The following is a 17,770-nucleotide window of genomic DNA, read 5'->3' on the forward strand; positions in this document are numbered from 1 at the left end:
TCTATCTGTCAATTGCTCTGTCTGGCTGTCTATCTGCAGATCCTCAGCTCGTATAAACTGTCATAGCTCCATTGACTTCACCAACTGAGGATCTGCCTCCTGCCTCTTGCTAGTACTCACAGTTGACAGAATTGGAAAGGGTGCAGAGAAGAGCTACAGAAATGATTTGGAGTCTAGGGGAAAATGTATGCTAATGAGAGAAATGCCGTGCTGTTGTAGTCATGTCAATCCCGGAGTATCAGAGAGACAAGGTGAGTGAGGTAATAAATTGTATTGGACCAATTGTAATCAATCACTTTGATAGACACTAAAAATAATGGTCTTAATAAAGATACTGGATTTATGGCTTATTGCCACCATAAGTGCTGACTCTATGGGTGCTCAGAGGATGGAGCACCCCTTGGGAAATCCCCTTCACCCTTCCCAAGCCTCCCACACACCAACAGGTCCTATGGATCAGTGCCTCCCCTCTCTCCCACCCACCACAGTCAGCTGTTTTGTAGCATTTAGGATTAGGGTTGCCAGATGGTTTAACCAAAAATACCGAACACCCCCGCCCCCAAAAAAAAACACTGGGGAAAAAATTCTGTTGAGAAAAAAAAGGGAGGAGACCAAAGTTGTTGTTGATCAAAAAAACAACAACAAAAACTGACAACTGGCAGCCCTATTCAGGATCCTCTGGATGGGAGGACGGAGGAGCGAGGATACAACGTGCTCAGGGCAGGCGGTAGAACTGAGCAGGAAGAGGGGGTGAAGGGTGGAGTTCAGACAGGAAGAGGAGAGACCCATCTCCCAGGATCACAAACCAGTCCTAAAACAAACCTTACAGTCTCCCTGAATCATGGGGTTTTATTCTATTTGGGTATGTCTATACTACAAAGTTAATTCGAACTAACAGACGTTAGTTCGAATTAACTTTGATAGGCGCTACACACGCGAACCGCTAGTTCGAACTTAATTCGAACTAGCGGAGCACTTAATTCGAACTAGGTAAACCTCATTCTACGAGGACTAACGCCTAGTTCGAATTAACTAGTTCGAATTAAGGGCTGTGTAGTCACTTAATTCGAACTAGTGGGAGGCTAGCCCTCCCTAGCTTTCCCTGGTGGCCACTCTGGGCACCATCAGGGAAACTTGTTTGCCCCCCTCCCGGCCCCAGAGCCCTTAAAGGGGCACGGTCTGGCTACGGTGCCCGTGCCAGGTGCAAGCCTGCCAGCACCCAGCTAGCAGACCCTCCACCTGGCACGGCTCAAGCCAGCCACCCGCTGCCACCCAGCCCTCCGCCTCTTCCCGGGACCAGGCTAGCGGCTCCCGGGAGCCTGCCCAGGTCCGCAAGAGGCGGGCGCCCGCCTGGTCTAGTGCAGACATCGTGGACCTAATCCACGACCTCCGCACTAGGCACAGGAAAGTGGCCGTCTAGGAAAGTTGGCCACCCAGGAGCAGGTTTGCATGAAAATCAAGGTGGTCCACTGAGACCCCCGACCCTGAGCCCTGAGCTTAGAATGGCCGTACTGGGTCAGACCAAAGGTCCATCCAGCCCAGTAGCCTGTCTGCCGACAGCGGCAAACACTAGGGACCCTGGAGGGGATGGACCGAAGACAATGACCAAGCCATTTGTCTCGTGCCATCCCTCTCCAGCCTTCCACAAACAGAGGCCAGGGACACCATTTCTACCCCCTGGCTAATAGCACTCCATGGACCCAACCTCCATGACTTTATCTCACTTCTCTTTAAAGTCTGTGGGTATGTCTACACTACCCCCCTAGTTCAAACTAGGGGGGGTAATGTAGTCATTCGGAGTTGCAAATGAAGCCCAGGATTTGAATTTCCCGAGCTTCATTTGCATAAAGCTGGCCGGCACCATTTTTAAATGCCAGCTAGTTCAGACTGCGTGCCACGCAGCTACAGGCGGCACGAACTAGCTAGTTCGGATTAGGCTAGTTCGGATTAGGCTTCCTGTACTAGCTGTACGCCTATCATATCCCCCCTCAGTCTCCTCTTTTCTAAGCTGAAAAGTCCCAGTCTCTTTAGCCTCTCTTCATATGGGACCTGATCCAAACCCCTGATCATTTTAGTTGCCCTCCCCTCTCCCACCCTCTCTCTTCCCCTCTCCCACCTCCTTTTCCCAGTCTCCCAGAGTTTTGTTCAATAAAGAGAGTTTCTATTTTTGAACAGACGTGTTCTTTATATTGTACATCAGGAAGGGGGGCTAGGGAGGGGTAAGTGGAAGGAGGTGAGGGAGGAATGGGGTACGAGCCCCCGATGGGGAGGACTGGGCTGGCTCTGCGGGCTCCTCGGGGTGGAAGCTCTCCTGAAGCCCCTTGATTGACCCCCCTCCCCGGATGGCAGCCTGCGGCAAGTGCAACCGGGCTGATGGCCGAGTGCTGTGATGTGCTGAATGTGGGCACTCAGGGCACTCCAAGCCAGGACTGCTTTGCAAGCGGGAAACCCCTGAGAACTGTCTGTCCAGGGTGGGGGTCGGATCCCTTTAAGCACAGCCCTCGGCTAGCCTGAGACAGCATCTCCACGCTCTAAGTCCTAACCTGATGCCCTGCCGGCACTGCTTCCGGCCATCCTTAACCTCGGTTCAGGGTCCACTCAGTGTGGACATGCTAGTTCGAATTAGCAAAACGCTAATTCGAACTAGTTTTTAAGTCTAGATGCGCTAATTAGAATTAGCTTAGTTCGAATTAACTAATTCGAACTAAGTTAGTTCGAATTAGTGCTCTAGTGTAGACATACACTTTGATATTTATTTTTGGGTCCATAATTTAATTGGACCCCTTACATTTGGGGGAGGGGAAACTCACACACAAACACACATGCATAGCCAATAGGTATATTCTTTTTCCTTTTTCTGTTTTTCTTTTTACTTTTTTCTTATTTTATTTTTTCTTCTTCTTTTCTTCTTTTTTTCTCTTTCTTTTCTTTTTCTTCCCCCCCCCCCTTTCTCCCTTTTAGGTATTAGATAATAAAGGATTGGCAACAGCATGATTATTGTGTAAGATCTGAGCTATATATTGACCTTGGTGTTTGGTGGGTCCTTTGGGTTGAGAAGAACCCTTTTGCTTGATGAAATTGTTTTAAATAACCATTTATTATTAAATCTAGTATTTTTTTATGGTGAACAAGGATGGGAATGTCTAAGGAAACTGCTTTTCTGACTTCTTGTTAGCCACTGTGGTGAAATAGAATTTTACTTTTGTTGCTGGTTTGGTATATCTTATGAGAGACTAACCACTCATTTCTGTGTGTATCTGTCCTATTTCTCAATAGTTTGCCCTGAATTTGGTATTCTCCACTGGGGCCCCTGGAGGCAGAGTGACACACCCTTCCTGTGCCATGTCTAGTGACTATTGTCAGTTCCAGGGGGGAAGAATAAAGGTTGTGAGATGAGGGTATCAGGTACTGCAACTTCATTTCTTAGTCTTTAGAGGTTTAAGTTTAATCTCTCTCCATGATCTGGAAGGTCATGAAGCACCACTGGGCAATCTTAACTCCACAATAATAAAGTTTTTGGCAGTTAATTTTCACTAGCTCAGGCTGCTGTGCTGGATAGATTTGCCTGGTCCATCAGCTCAGACACTGGTCGTTTTTTGTTTTGTTTTGTTTTGTTTTGTTTTGTTTTGTTTTTTTCTGAAAGCTCTTTGCTGAAAATCACAGCTATGAGATCCTTTCAAATCCCAGTCTCCTATCATGGGTACCAAAGCCACCGTGCTCTGCTTGTTCACAGCAAGCTCAGGTGAAATCTTCCTCTGCACTCTGTTGTGAAAGCTCGCCCGTTTGTGTCGAGCACTCCTTTTAGGGAATGAAATGCTCGTCAGGCGTCTGAAGAAGGATGTGAAAGTTATTCATATTTCCTTTCTTGGCAAAGACAAATGATTTCTAGTCCCCATTGCATAAGCTGACAAACTGTTCTACCAGGACAATCCTTTATCTTTATTTGTCAAGAGCACACAGCCACCTCTGCTTCTTGTTTCTCCCTGGAGACTTTCTTTCTGGTAGATTTTGAAATCCCTCAATGTGTTTCAGGGTGCAAATAGACGTCCAGAAAGACGCACACAATACACAAACGGCCTGACAAAGAGAGAAGTGTCTATTACTTCTACATATCTGAGGTAGTCACTGTCCAGTGACCAGCCTTGATCCAAGACTTTAAGAAAAATAGTTTTTATTATTTTAGGTATTAGATAATACGTGTTTACTTAAATATTACCCACTTCACAACGATGGTCACAACCAATAGGACACTGGCTCTCAATAGCCTTCAGTGAGCTGACCCTTCAATGAACTGTATGCAGACAGCCATCTTAGAGGATCCCTTATAAACCGTGAGGTCCCCCTAGGCCCTCTGCCAGAGGACATCTAAGGCTCCCTGGGTCACAGGGCCATGCTACATACAGTGGATAAACTGGGGATACAGAGGGGCCTTCAAGTGCCCAGGGCTATGCTGTGGGGGCACCACAAATTCATGGAGAAACGGTTATTCGCATTGTTGTTTTCGCCCTGCATGTGCAATCTCCAGCTCCGGAACATATTGTTTTCTCTCTTACAGGCACCAAGGTCTGCTGATCCTCCCCCTCTGGGAACCAGGCCAGAAAGGCAGATTTGGGGGAAAAGGAGCCCTCACACATGTCCACAGACACACTTCCTGTCAGCGCCGAGCTGCCAGAACAGCACTGAGTTCCCCTGTCAGGCTCCCTGCACTCCCGCCCACCCCTGGACACCGGCCAACAACCTCTCGAAAGCTACCAAGGCAGAGCGAACCCTGAGACACAACACAGCAGCCACAGCACAAGGCAGAGTAAGTGAAGGCAGCAGGTCAGCCCCCGATGCTCACTGCACTAGGGAGCCCCTGGGGAATGGGAGATCCCCAAGCAACTGGGGGGTGATTGTTAGGTTGGTGGCAGGGGACAGAGAGAGATCTCCAAGCAGCTTGGGGGGAATTATTAGGTTGCGGTGGAGCTGTGGGTAGAGGGACATTCCCAAGGAAACCGCGGGGGGGAAGGGAGGGGGAGGAATTGTTAGATTGACACTTGCATTGTAGCCTTTTTGAATCCATCAAGTGTCCTGAAAGTGTCTTTGTCGACTTCCCTCCTGAGTTGATCATTTCATTTCTCCCTCCAGCCGCCTTTTTTCCCTCTGTGCTTCTCCTTCCCTGCTCCAGCTCCTGCGGTCATATTGCATCTCTCTGATCTGTCCTCCTCCTCCTTCTCACCACTCGCTGTATCCCTCCCTCCCCTAGGGAGCTCTGCTCCGGGGTCCCCATGGCTAGCAGAGCCGTGCGATCTGGTCTCCTAAATACTTTGTCTCTGCTCCTCACATTTCGTCTTTCCTTTTTGTTTTCTTCTCCCGTCCTGTTGCTTTTCTACTGTGGCTTCCCCTCCCCGCCAGTTCAGTTTCTCTCTCTCCCCCTGTTTCATTTCTCACACTCTTCCCCCCATCTCTCTGGTGTGTTCCCCAGACTCTGCTTTCTCCCAGCGAATGGCAGGGTGGGGTCCTAGTTCCCTGTTTTGGCCTCTCTCAAACCCTGCCCACCCCTTTATGCTGATCAGGGGAGGACCCGGGAATTTTTTCTCCCTTTGCCAAGGCAGGGGGCATGATGGGAAGTAAACAGTGTTTGGCAGGGAATGGATCCATGCTGCTGTCACAGGTCTGTGGCATATCCACGCTTGCTTTGATCCAACTAGCGTAGAGCAAATTGCCCTGAAGATGTGGCAGGCTCTAGTGTGAGCTGCCCACGCCTGCCCTGGGTCCTAGGGATGTTCTCGTATTGCCAGTCTGCCAGTCATCACCGCGGTCTACCCAGAGAGGGGTTATTAGCCTGCGCTCCATGACCTCCTTCCCGTACCCCAAAGCCTGTAGCCTGATTACTTCCAGGTGCCTGGGATAAGATCTGACCTGCTGTCCCCACAGGATGCAGCCACAGCCCCTATGAGCTCCCTCCTGGGATCTCTCCCCCAGGATCCTCTGGGAAGGAATCAGCTGCCCCTTTCCACTGGCAGGAGGCAGAGGCCTCCCCTCTACTTGATGTCCACTGCAGGGAGCTGTTATTCCCTCGGCCCCGTCTTGTCCTGCTGCTGACCCCAACTTGCCTCTTCTCTCCACAGCTGGCACCAAAATGGCCACCACGGTGACAGAATCCCAGGGGGTGAAGCTGGTCACGGAGGTTGTCTCACAGACCGACTCCCGGGCTGCTCAGCTGGCCTCAGTGGTACCACAGCCCACCTCAGCCCAGGTCAAAGGCTTCCGGAAGGCACAGCCCAAGGCACTGGGGGTGAGAGTCTGATGTTTGTACCGGACGAACGGGTGACTGAGGGGGAAGGACAGAGAGCGAGGGGCAGATGGGCCTTTGTCCAGGGTCACTGGGAGACTAATGGACTCTCCTGCCCTTCACTTGCAAGGGTGCTGTGGGTTAGGCCTAGAGAAGCAACAATTAACTCTTCATTGGGTGGAGGGTGGCAAGAGGTGGCATCCACGCCCTGCACTTTCAGTCCTTGCCTGGCTGCTGAAATGGCCCAATTAGCACTAGCTTGAACGGTAAGCGTCAGACCCACTAGTTGGTCACCCTTGCCTCCCTGAAGATCCCACGCTGCGGCTCCTCCAGCTGCCAAAATGCAGCCACCTCTGGAGTGGTGCCAGCAACTGTGAAGCAGCTATTTCCAGGTGCGGGGAAAATCTGGGGAAGGCAGCAGGTAATTGCATGGGCCAGGATGCCTGACCTATTCCCGCATTGGCATCCTGAAAGGCCAGAGCAACCTCCCTTTTATCTCTGCTCCAAAAGGTAAAAGCCTCACCAGGGATGAACATCTCTTACATTTCTTACAGGTGCTGTTGGGTTGCAACACCGCCCCCCCTTTGGCGGGTGTGAGGGGCTTAGAGCACAAGTATGTGTGTGAATGGGGGGGTAGGCTTTGGGCAGTTCTAGTAGGTGGGCTCAAAGTTGGGGCAGGCCCAGTCGTGGTCAGTTACCTAGTCCCTGCCTTGTGCTGTTCCTGTTCCCAGCCAAAGGGAGTTGACGGTGTGAGGGCGCTGCATGCAGGCAACAGCAGTGGCATGTGGCGACCCCCTGTCACTTCCTTAGCCCGCCTTGTAGGACTACCATACCATAGGGACAGCCTGGTAGCCCCACCGGGAGCTAGCGGGAGCACACACTTCCAACTAAAGCTGAGCCCTCCAGGACAGACCCCTTTCCCACCAGTGAGGCACTCTGGGGCACATGGGCCTACTTTCACCTTTGCCACTTCTCCCAGGCAGCCGCTTTTCCAGAATAAGCTGCACGCTGTCTACACTGGCCCCTTGAATTTCCGGAAAAGCACTGACGATCTACTGTAAAATTGTCAGTGTTTTTCCGGAAAAACTATGCTGCTCCCACTCGGGCAAAAGTCCTTTTTCCGGAAAGCTGTTCTGGAAAAGGGCCAGTGTAGACAGCCCAGTAGTCTTTTCCGGAAAAAAGCCCCGATCGCGAAAATGACGATCGGGGCTTTTTTCCGATAAAGCGCGTCTACATTGGCCACGGATGCTTTTCCGGAAAAAGGGCTTTTCCGGAAACACATCCTGCCAATGTAGACGTTCTTTTTCCGGAAATACTTATAACGGAAAACTGTTCTGTTTTAAGCATTTCCGGAAAAGGGTGCCAGTGTAAACGTAGCCCTAGGGAGCAGATCTGAGGTGAAGCCCAAATGAAGAGTTCCCCTATTGCATCCTCAGCCTCCCATGGCATTATCAACCCAGCTGAGCCCCATTTAGCTGGTGAGACTATTATGGAAGAAAACAAGCCTACAGTCTGCATTTGTGAGCAATGAGTAGTCAGAGACAGTTTATTTGAGCAATATTGCAAGGGAAGAAGCCGCTGCTAGTCAGATCGTCGAATACAAGCAATTATGAAGCAGTTTATATACTAGCCATTAGATATAATAACATTAAACAATTAGGCTGTGTCTACACTGGGCCACTTATTCCGGAAAAGCAGCCGCTTTTCCGGAATAACTTGCCAGCTGTCTACACTGGCCGCTTGCTTTTCCGGAAAAGCAATGACGATCTACTGTAAAATTGTCAGTGTTTTTCCGAAAAACTATGCTGCTCCCGTTCAGGCAAAAGTCCTTTTCTGGAAAAACTGTTCTGGAAAAGGGCCAGTGTAGACAGCACAGTAGTCTTTTCCGCAAAAAAAGCCCCGATCGTGAAAATGACGATCGGGGCTTTTTTCCGGAAAAGTGCGTCTACATTGGCCATGGACGCTTTTCCGGAAAAAGGGCTTTTCCGGAAAAGCATCCTGCCAATGTAGACGCTCTTTTTCCAGAAATACTTATAACGGAAAACTGTTCTGTTTTAAATATTTCCGGAAAAGGGTGCCAGTGTAGACGTAGCCCCAATGTAGACATGCTTTTTCCGGAAATACTTATAACGGAAAACTGTTCCGTTTTAAGCATTTCCGGAAAAGGGTGCCAGTGTAGACGTAGCCATTGACTCCTTCCCATTACAAACACCAATGGTTAACAGTTATTTTAATTCCACCCAGATGCTCCTTATCTCAAGGTCCCTGCCAGAGTCAGCATTCTATCCTTATCTCCGTATGGAGGCGAGAGGCGAAGGCAGCATCTTATTACAGCTCTCCCGTTGTCAGGCCACAAACTTAGCCTTACTCTTGCTCTCTTGCTAACACAACCAAGATAGCTGCACACAAATTCCTTTATTCCCTTTTCCCTGCCTCCACACTGGCAAGCACACACCCTAAGGTGTGACAGCTGCAGGATTTCCCAATTTAACCCTGGCACCCAGAGGCATAAACATCTCCCCATGTGTCCAGACAAGTGCTGGCCAGCCAGGCAATGGAAGAGAAAGGGGAAAGCTCCAAAGGTGGTTTTTGGTGCTTCAAACCTGATTTCCCCTAACTGATTTCATTCTATTGATAAGTTTAGGGTCTGTGGCTAAGCACACCAGGGGTTCTCAGGAGACTTGTTCCTATGGGAACAGAGGCCCAAAGTGGCAATGTGATGGGGAGCTGCAACTTGTTCCTGAGGCGGAGGGGTGGTGAAAAGGGGAAATAACGATAACAGCAGCAGTGAGGGTGTTGGAGATGGAAAAGACGATAGTTAGCATTGGTGGTAAGGGTGAGGGCAGGGGCAATGTTGGCAGGTGAGGGTGATATTAGTGGGGGTGACGACAGTTGCAGGATGATGAGGTTAGCAAGGTTGATGGCGGTAATGATGTTCAATGGGTATGTGATTGGTGGCAGTGATGACATTAGCAACGCTGGTGGAGGCGATGGGGGTGATGTTGGCAGGTTGACAGAGTCAGTAGGGGTGATAACGGTCACAAGGTTTGTGGGGTGATGGTAGTGTTGATGTTGGCGGGGTGATGGGGTTGGTGAGGGTAATGGCAGTGATGATGTTGGTGGGGTGACAGGGTTGGTGGTGTTGATGTCGGCGGGGTGGTGAGGATGATGGTGGTGACGGTGATGGCGGTGTTGATGTCGGCGAGGTGGTTAGGATGCTGGCAGAGTGGCGAGGGTGATGGTGGTGTTGATGTCAGCGGGGTGGTGAGGATGATGGCGGTGACGATGTTGGCAGAGTGGTGACGGTGATGGTGGTGTTGATGTCGGCGGGGTGGTGAGGATGATGGCGGTGACGATGTTGGCAGAGTGGTGACGGTGATGGTGGTGTTGATGTCGCCGGGGTGGTGAGGATGCTGGCAGAGTGGCGAGGGTGATGGTGGTGTTGATGTCGGCGGGGTGCTGAGGATGATGGCGGTGACGATGTTGGCAGAGTGGTGACGGTGATGGTGGTGTTGATGTCAGCGGGGTGGTGAGGATGATGGCGGTGACGATGTTGGCAGAGTGGCGAGGGTGATGGTGGTGTTGATGTTGGCGGGGTGATGGGGTTGGTGAGGGTGATGACATTGACAAGGTGATGGAAGGGTGATGGAGGTAATTATGTCAGTGGCAGTATCTATGGTGATAACAGCAATGTCATAAATCATGGCAGTGCTACCACATGCACTGTGTATCGGTGGAACCGAGCCCCATCTCCTCTTCCCTTTTAGTCCATACAGATCATGTCCGGATTCACGCACATCTCCTTTGGGATTGCCTTGGTGATAATACAATCCTCAACCCCAGCCCTTACTGTAGCCAGCGGAGTCTACTTCTGGATCGGCTTCCTGGTAGGCACAGCCAGCTGCAGGACTGAAAGCTTGGCCCTCTGACCCAGTGTCAGGGGCAGCTGGGGGTGTCTCTGCAGATCTGCTTTGGGATATTCCCTGGACTCCAGTGCTGAAGGCTTTGAGCATAGCCAGGCAGGCTTTCAGAATAATGGAGGGGTAGGGGGGTTAGCACTGAGCCCAAGGAAGAGAAGATAGCAGTGACCTTGCAAAAACTTTCACCCCTACATTCAAACAGGCTCCACAGTGTATACACCCCAGCCTGAGAGATGAAGGATCTTTGCCTCCCTCGCAGTAAGTGTGCCCCATAAGGCACTTCTAAAACTGATACAGCCACCCCCGGGGACTAAATTGGCCCTCATTTCTAGATCAAGAGCCTGATGTGATTTTTTTCTGTGGGTCTGAGGCTCAGAGACAGCTGCACATACAAATGTTAGGCTCCTGTCTATCTGGCATGGAGGAGATGGATCCAGGTGGTGACACAGAAGGAAAGCAAATCCCTTTTGGAGAACTTCAGAGCGACCCTGCTATACTGAAACACGTACTGTGGGACCTGATTATGGGCCTTCAGCTTCAGAGAACTCTTCAGAGAACTCTTCAGGGCCCCTCTGCAGTGGGATCAGAGGAGAGGGGGTCCCACGAACTGGGACTTGAGAGCCTGAATTTGGATCTCATACCTCAGTCCTAATGAGGATCTTTGTGTTATGGGGACAGAGCTTCCATGGCCCATAATCCTGTGGGACTTGTTCCACATAGTTCTCAATGTGCATGTGATTTGAGGTGGGATGGAAACTTGCCAATGAGTCTTCCCCTGTTGCTGTTCCCTCGGCAGCTTGTGTCCTCGGGGTCCGTGCTGGTGGAGGCTCAGAGAAGAGAAGGCATGTGGCTGGTAAATATCCTCCAAACGTTTTTGTTCATGGGCGTGGGTCTGGCGAGTGGCTGCACTCCAGCTAGCCTCCGCTCCCAGGAGGCCCCATGTAGCCTGGACACATTTTGGTAGCCTGGAGCCTGCCAGGTAGAGGAACATGCACTGGGTCTGCTCGATCTGGCATGCTGGTGGCAGCACAAGTTATGGCTCCGAGTCCAGTGCTGTCCGAGATCCCTGTCAAGATCTGCCCGAGCGGGGAGCCACGCTCCTCAGCTGCTGTGAAGATGGACCCTTACGCAAAGTGCCAGGAAGTGCAAGAGTGGCTTTAAACCCACTGGCCACCCTCTCTGTTCCTGCATCCAATGGAACGAAGACTTGGGACTTCCCTGGGAGTTCATGAGGCTCTGAGCCTCACAAAATGGGGCCCTCTGAATCTAATCCCACAGCTGCATAACCGTACAGCCTCAGCCCCAAGCCTCACTGTCCCTGCTAGAACAGACATGCTGCGGCCTCCAAGTCAATGCACTCAGACTCCGTAGGACCAGCACAGGATGTTCCTTCCAGACCCCAGAGCTCCCCCACATGGGCCGCTCAGCCCCAGCTGTCCCACCCCATAGATGTGGCAGAGTCATGTGTCCTCCCAACTGTGACGTGTTGTGTGAGAGGACGTGGACACAAACGGACCGCCTGCCTCTGCACAACAGCAGGATGCTCAGAGATTCACCCCAATGCATTTGCCGTGGGGATGGGCTTTGTGGTTAAGACTGTGGCCTGGGGCTCTGGAGAGCCGGCTTCTTTTCCCAGTTTTGTCACAGATTTGACCTCACCTACCATTTCTGTGCTCCAGGCCCACACCTGGAAAGTAGGGGGAGAGTGTAATAATAGTTCTCTCACCCTCTCTGCCTGGTCTGTTTGGACAGTCAAGGGTATGTCTAGACTACATGGCTCCATCGACGGCATAGGCAAAGAAATCCCCACTTCATTAAAATAAACATGGCCACCACTCTGTGCTGACGATCAGCTGATCCGGCACAGCGCGGCAGTGTAGACGTGGATCAGTTGGCTGGGGAAGCCTTTCCCGACAGATCCTGTAAGCCTTGTTTCACGAGACATAAGGGATCGGTCGGCAAAGGCTTCCCCAGCCGACTGATCCATGTTTAGACTACGGCACTGTGCCGGATCAGCTGATTGTCGGCACAGAGCAGCGGCCATGTTTATTTTAATGAAGCAGGGATTATTTAAATCCCTGCTTCTTTGCCTATGCTGGGTAAACTAGGGTACGTCTAGACTACCGGGTTTTGTCGACAGAAGTTTTGTCGACAGTATCTGTCGACAAAACTTCTGTCGACAAAGAGCGTCCAGACACATTGAGTTCTGTCGACAAAGCAAGCTGCTTTGTCGACAGAACCCTGTAGTCTAGACGCAACCCTACAGGCAATAACACCTTCTGTTGACAGAACTCAGCGGTAGTGTAGACGCTGGTATAGTTTGTCGACAAAAGTCCACTTTTGTCGACAAAATTCAGTAGTCTAGACACACCCCTAGTCTACATGACCATGTAGCCTAGACATACCCTAAGATCTTTGGGGCAGGGACAGTCTCCTGGGGTGTGCGTAGGGCTGCCATCACCGTGGGGTGCTGATCTTGGTGCATCTGTAATGATTAGATTTGTGCCCTGCTCTCCTCTGATTGGCTATGATTGATCCAGGTGAAAGTCTGCTGCATTATCAGCAGCATAGTCATCGTGGCCACCCTGATGGCCGTGATCATCCACGGCGTGGAGATCGGCCAAGCCATTCCATGGTGCGACACGTTCAAGAACGACGACGGGACCGTGATGAGGTGCTCCAAATCTGCCTACGTGGGTACCTCTGCCACGCCCCCCACTCCTGCAGCAATCCACAGCCACTTTGCAGGGAGCTGACTGGATCTAGAGCACTAGGAATCCTTCTCAAGACCCACCTGCCATGTAACCTAGGGAAACAGCGGAGCCAACAAATCCCCCGGGCAAGGAGGGGGGTAGGCCTGGCTCTGCACCTCCAGAAGGGGCAGGGCTGCGATTAGCTTCCCTCAGGCAGCCTCAGCCCAACCTAGAGACTGCTGCACGGGGCTCTGTGGTGATTTAAAGGGCCTGGGGCTCCTGGAAGCACTAGGGGCCCCTTTGAATCACTAGGCTCCATGGCTTTTGCCCCTTTGCTCCCCCGTCGGGAGGTCTATGAGGAAACTCAGCAAAGAGCATTGAATCCATCTGTCCACCTGGTGAGGAATGAGGACTGAGCAGGGTTTCAATCAAGCAGGAGAGGTGGGAAGCTGTAGTAGTTATTCACTGGACCAGGGTGGGTCAGGAGATCTCAGCTCTGACACTGACTTGCTTTCCAACCACCTCTGTGCCTCAGTTTCCCCATCTAGGAAATGGGGCTAGTTGTGTCTTCCTTTGGGAGCTAGCCATCATAATGGTTTTGAAGCCCTATTGAGAGGCTCAGAGACAAACCATGCTGCTGTCTCTTGACGTTTTAGTTGAGTGGCACAATACTTGGTGTTCTTCTTACAGCCCCCATTGATTAGGGCCGATTTTCACCTGCCATAAAAAAAAAGTTAAGGTTCCTCTGCCCTTCCTGTTTGCAAGGAACTGGGAGACAAATAAAATACACCCTACATTTGTTGTGTTTTTTTTTAACAACATTGTGATTTTTTACAACAATATTGCAACTTTTTTGAGGCCTGACTCCTGATTTTTGCTGGCTTGGGGTAAGCAATACAGCTAGAGAGGCACTAAAAGGTTAACAGCAGTGTTATCTCAGGAATGGAGGTTGGATCACTCAGAAGCTGTATGGCCTTGTGGGAGGCTCAGTGTGTGGGTGTTATGGGCCCCCTCAGCACCTGGTGCACAGGAGCTGCTTGAGACCCAGCTCTTTAGCTAGACCACTGTTTCTTAAAGTGTGTTCTGTGGCACACTGGTGTGCCGTGAGGCAGTCGGAAGTGTGCCGTGGAGAACAACAGAATTCAAAATGGCCGACCTTAAAGGAGCAGGCGACTTTTTTTTTTTTTTTTGGTCAACAAAAAATCCTTGGTGTTCCTCATAAAAAAAAATTATTGTTTAAGAAACACTGAGCTAGATCTTTAAAGATTTAACAATTTAGAGCTGGGGGTCCTCAGGGAACAGAACTGGGGGACTAGCATAGATGATGACTCATCCCCTACAATATAAAGTAAGCACTTGTAATGTTAACACCATTTTCAGTATCCCACATGCCAGAGACTCCCAGCTCAGGCCCTGGTGTTGCAGCCATTACAAGGGCTGTTGTGGGGGGAACAGCACAGAGGCTTTGCTTAAATACATGGCTTTGGAGGGGACCCATAGCAGGAGTTTCTTCAGCCTGCCCTGATCCAACACGGCACCCCCTGCTACGGCATCCCTGCCCTCTACCCTGTTGCCAAATCCTCCTCCCTCAAACTCGTGAGATGGGCCACTGGGTGTGCCCTGGCCCTGGCTCCTGCCAAAGCTATTAGCATCTCAGCTTCATGGTCGAGTGAGAACTGGGGGCAGGAGACAAGCTAGAGAAGAAGGAGGGGTCCCTGCTAGACTCTGAAACAAGACAGGGAGGAAAAGGGTTCTCTTTGTCTGCCCTGGGACACCCACTGCCCCTGGCAGCCATCTTGAGTCTTAGACAGTGCTACACAGGGCTATACCCATAGTATGTCTGGCCACTGGATGGCTGGGCCTTAACGCCAGGCCCTGCCCCGTGTCAGGGCATGTAGCAGAGTTCAGGAAATCCTCACCCCCTCGCTGTGCAGTAATGACACCTCCCAGCTGGGGCTCAGGCCTCCCCCCAGCAAGAGGCACCCCCATGCAGGAGGGTTGCCGGATGAACTCCCCTGGGCTTGCTTCCCCACAGATTCTGAGCCACGGACTTAACTCGATGTTCATCCTGCTTTGCCTGCTGGAGCTGTGCACGGCCGTCACCGCTCTGGTGTACGGCTACAAGGCCATGAAACAACAGGACTACACGCAGATGGTAAGGATGGAGCCCAGACACACTCCCTGCCCTCCCTCCAACTGAGCAACTGCACAACATTCAGTGCTCCTCCTCATCTCGGGCCTGATCCATAGCCCATTGGCATCCCATTCCCTCCGCCCTGGAGAGACCTCCTGTCCCCTTGCTTGGACGATGGCGCCACCAGCTGAGCCCACGCCCTCCCCGCAGACATAATGAAGGGTTTGTCCAAGGAGTTCAACCGCAGCAGTGGCAGATCCCTTAACCCCTTTCCTTGGGGAAGAGAGGAATTCATTGCTCGTGTCAGATCAGTCTGGCACTTTGCCTCTTTGTGGCTCCACCGATGGTTTCCAGCTCTGCTGCGGACCCTGCTTTCCTGGCGTGAGAGGAGAATTCCGACCCTGTCAGAAAAGGTGGAAGCGGGGAGGGGCTGAGGCCACGTTTTGATGTGATCCTGAGGTGATAGGAAGGTGAATTCTGTGCTGTGATTATTCCCCAGGTGCTGTGATGGAGCAGAGGCCAGCTTCACTCTTCCCACCGCCCAGGGGCACTGAGAACATGATGGAGACATCCAGCATTGGAGACCCAGCAACATGGACCCTTGGCCACTTCTTCACCTTCCCAGGCAGGATGGTGAATGGAGCAAACTCTGAGCCCCAACATCTCCTGCAGTCCACCCCTTTTCCCAGTCTCCTGTGTGGTAGGAGTGAAGGATAGGCAGACACCACTATCCCTGAGCCCCACAACTGACAGATGAGAGCCGCTTTAACACTCAAAGGGTACGTCTAAACTACATGCCTCTGTCGGCAGAGGCATGTAGATTTGTTTGTTCAGCAAAGCTAAATGAAGCCGCGATTTAAATGATCGCAGCTTCATTTACATTTACATGGCTGCCGCACTGAGCCGACAAACAGCTGATCAGCTGTTTGTCAGCTCGCCGCTAGTCTGGACGTTCCCCCTGTCGACATCAAAGCCCTTTGTCGGCAGCCCCGGTAAACCTCATTGCACGAGGAATAACGGGGCTGCCGACAAAGGACTTTGATGTCGGCAGGGGGAGCGTCCAGACTAGCGGCGAGCTGACAAACAGCTGATCAGCTGTTTGTTGGCTCAGCGCGGCAGCCATGTAAATGTAAATGAAGCCGCAATCATTTAAATCGCAGCTTCATTTGCCTTTGCTGATCTGTCTAATCTACATGCCTCTGCCGACAGAGGCATGTAGTCTAGACACAGCCAAACTGTCCCCTGACTTCCCTTGCAAACACTCTGTCTGTAACATGCAATCTATGACCTCTCTCAGGATCTACCTTACAGAATCCCATCGTGGACTCTGAGCCCTGAACCTCCCCCCCATTTCCTGCTCCCGGAACTAGGAGACAGGAGTTAATGCTGCCCCTCAAAGTCTCCACTTCCCCTCCTCTGATCCCCAAAGTCTCTAGCCTCTCTGGAGAGGGTGAAAATAAACACTGACCCACACACCTTCCTTGGCCCCTCAAACTCACCATTCAGTAACAGGGGAGGCGAAGGAATGAGACTGAACCCAAGTCCCCCTCTCACCTTAAACCCTCCTATAGTCTTTGGAACTCTCTGCAACTGGAGCCCAAGACAGCAAACTTCAAAGCTGCTCCTTCTGTCTTGCTTACACCTCTCTCCCAATTCCCCATACTCTCTCATCTGTGACTTGCACAGATATACAAGACGGGGATGGGGAAAGCAGTAGGAGTCAACACAATTATGGTGTAGAAGTTGATCCATCCCTTTTCTGTCTTTGCCCCTGATTCCTTCTCTGCCCCAACTTAATCACACCAAGGCAGACAGTTCATATTTTTTAAAATTTGTGTTACAGTAAAGGATTGCAGTAAACAGTGAGCTGTGGGTGGAAGGTAACAGATTCTGTGGCCAGATATAAACACATCCGTTACATGCTGGAACATACAGAGCAGCATGTAATATGATTTTTTTTTTTGGCTGTGTTAATCTGAGTTTACAATATTATTAAAGCAAATCTTCCCACAGAATGTTATGTCTCCCTACATCCCTATCTGTCCATTCCAAACCAAGCTTACATCTTTGATTTGTGCAGTGTTTGCTAGAGCAGAGGTTTTCAAAGTTGGGTCATGGGCCCATCTGGGTAAACCACTGGCAGGCTGTGAAATGTCTATCTAAGCATCCATCAGCATGCAGCCTTGCAATTCCCATTATCTGCAGAGATTTATTGCTGCATTTCAAAAAGTAGATTTGCAATAAAAATGTTCAATGCATTTCAATGTAAATACTTTCATTGCAGCTTTTGAAAACTAAAGAAATTGGGTTGGTTATTCCTTCTCGCTAAAGAAAAAGAGGAAACCGGTTGAGAAAAGTAAAAATAAAATAAGGAAGCATCTTTTCATACTTTTTTCAGTTGTAAAGGAAAGTACAAATAGTGAAAGTAGCACTTTTAATGACTATGTTTTTTTTTTTACTTTTTCACATTTTTTCAGTTCACAAAAGCTAAAAAGTGGGAAAGAGCTTTTCAGTGTTTTAACTCCTTTAAGTTGCAAGAAGTTTTCAACATTTTTTGCTTCTTCCTTTGAAATAACAAGGAGGAGAAAGTCACCAAAGGGGGAACAAAATATCCCCAAACCCAAAGGAAAACGGAACTTTTTAGTATTCAAAATAAAATAGCGTTTTAAATAAAAAATGAAAGAATAAATGTTCTTTTAGTTGTGGAATGTCAGCAAAAAAGGGCCTGTTGCAAAATGTTACTTCAAAA

General features: G+C 50.5%; 1 protein-coding gene across 4 annotated transcripts; it reads left to right on the forward strand.

Annotated features, from left to right (window-relative positions):
• The first annotated feature begins 4,645 nt into the window (after positions 1–4,645).
• Positions 4,646–17,279, forward strand: LOC102461505 (membrane-spanning 4-domains subfamily A member 4A-like). 4 transcript variants are annotated; one of them, XR_012903699.1, is made up of 8 exons: positions 4,646–4,804; positions 6,111–6,277; positions 10,042–10,161; positions 10,991–11,047; positions 12,735–12,887; positions 14,923–15,042; positions 15,521–15,800; positions 16,233–17,279. XR_012903699.1 is itself a non-coding variant. In XM_006111749.4 (7 exons), the coding sequence occupies exons 2-7, from the start codon at positions 6,122–6,124 to the stop codon at positions 15,527–15,529; spliced, it is 615 nt and encodes a 204-aa protein (XP_006111811.1). In that variant the 5' UTR covers positions 4,646–4,804; positions 6,111–6,121; the 3' UTR covers positions 15,530–15,891. The 4 variants fall into 4 exon arrangements, 3 of the variants coding, with proteins under 3 accessions (XP_006111811.1, XP_075784505.1, XP_075784504.1); XM_006111749.4 differs by lacking the exon at positions 16,233–17,279 and having other exon boundaries at positions 15,521–15,891; XM_075928389.1 differs by lacking the exon at positions 16,233–17,279 and having other exon boundaries at positions 4,660–4,821; positions 15,521–15,892.
• Positions 17,280–17,770: the final 491 nt, after the last annotated feature.

The sequence above is a fragment of the Pelodiscus sinensis genome, chromosome 4 (genome assembly GCF_049634645.1).
Source record: "Pelodiscus sinensis isolate JC-2024 chromosome 4, ASM4963464v1, whole genome shotgun sequence".
NCBI lineage: Eukaryota > Metazoa > Chordata > Testudines > Trionychidae > Pelodiscus > Pelodiscus sinensis.

Bases quoted from the DNA above. Each gene is read 5' to 3' on its own strand.
- LOC102461505 (XM_006111749.4), top strand. From the start codon at position 6,122: ATGGCCACCACGGTGACAGAATCCCAGGGGGTGAAGCTGGTCACGGAG. The intron at 11,048-12,734 runs GTAAATATCCTC...TGATTGATCCAG, and splicing joins GAAGAGAAGGCATGTGGCTG to GTGAAAGTCTGCTGCATTAT. The intron at 12,888-14,922 runs GTGGGTACCTCT...GCTTCCCCACAG, and splicing joins GGTGCTCCAAATCTGCCTAC to ATTCTGAGCCACGGACTTAA.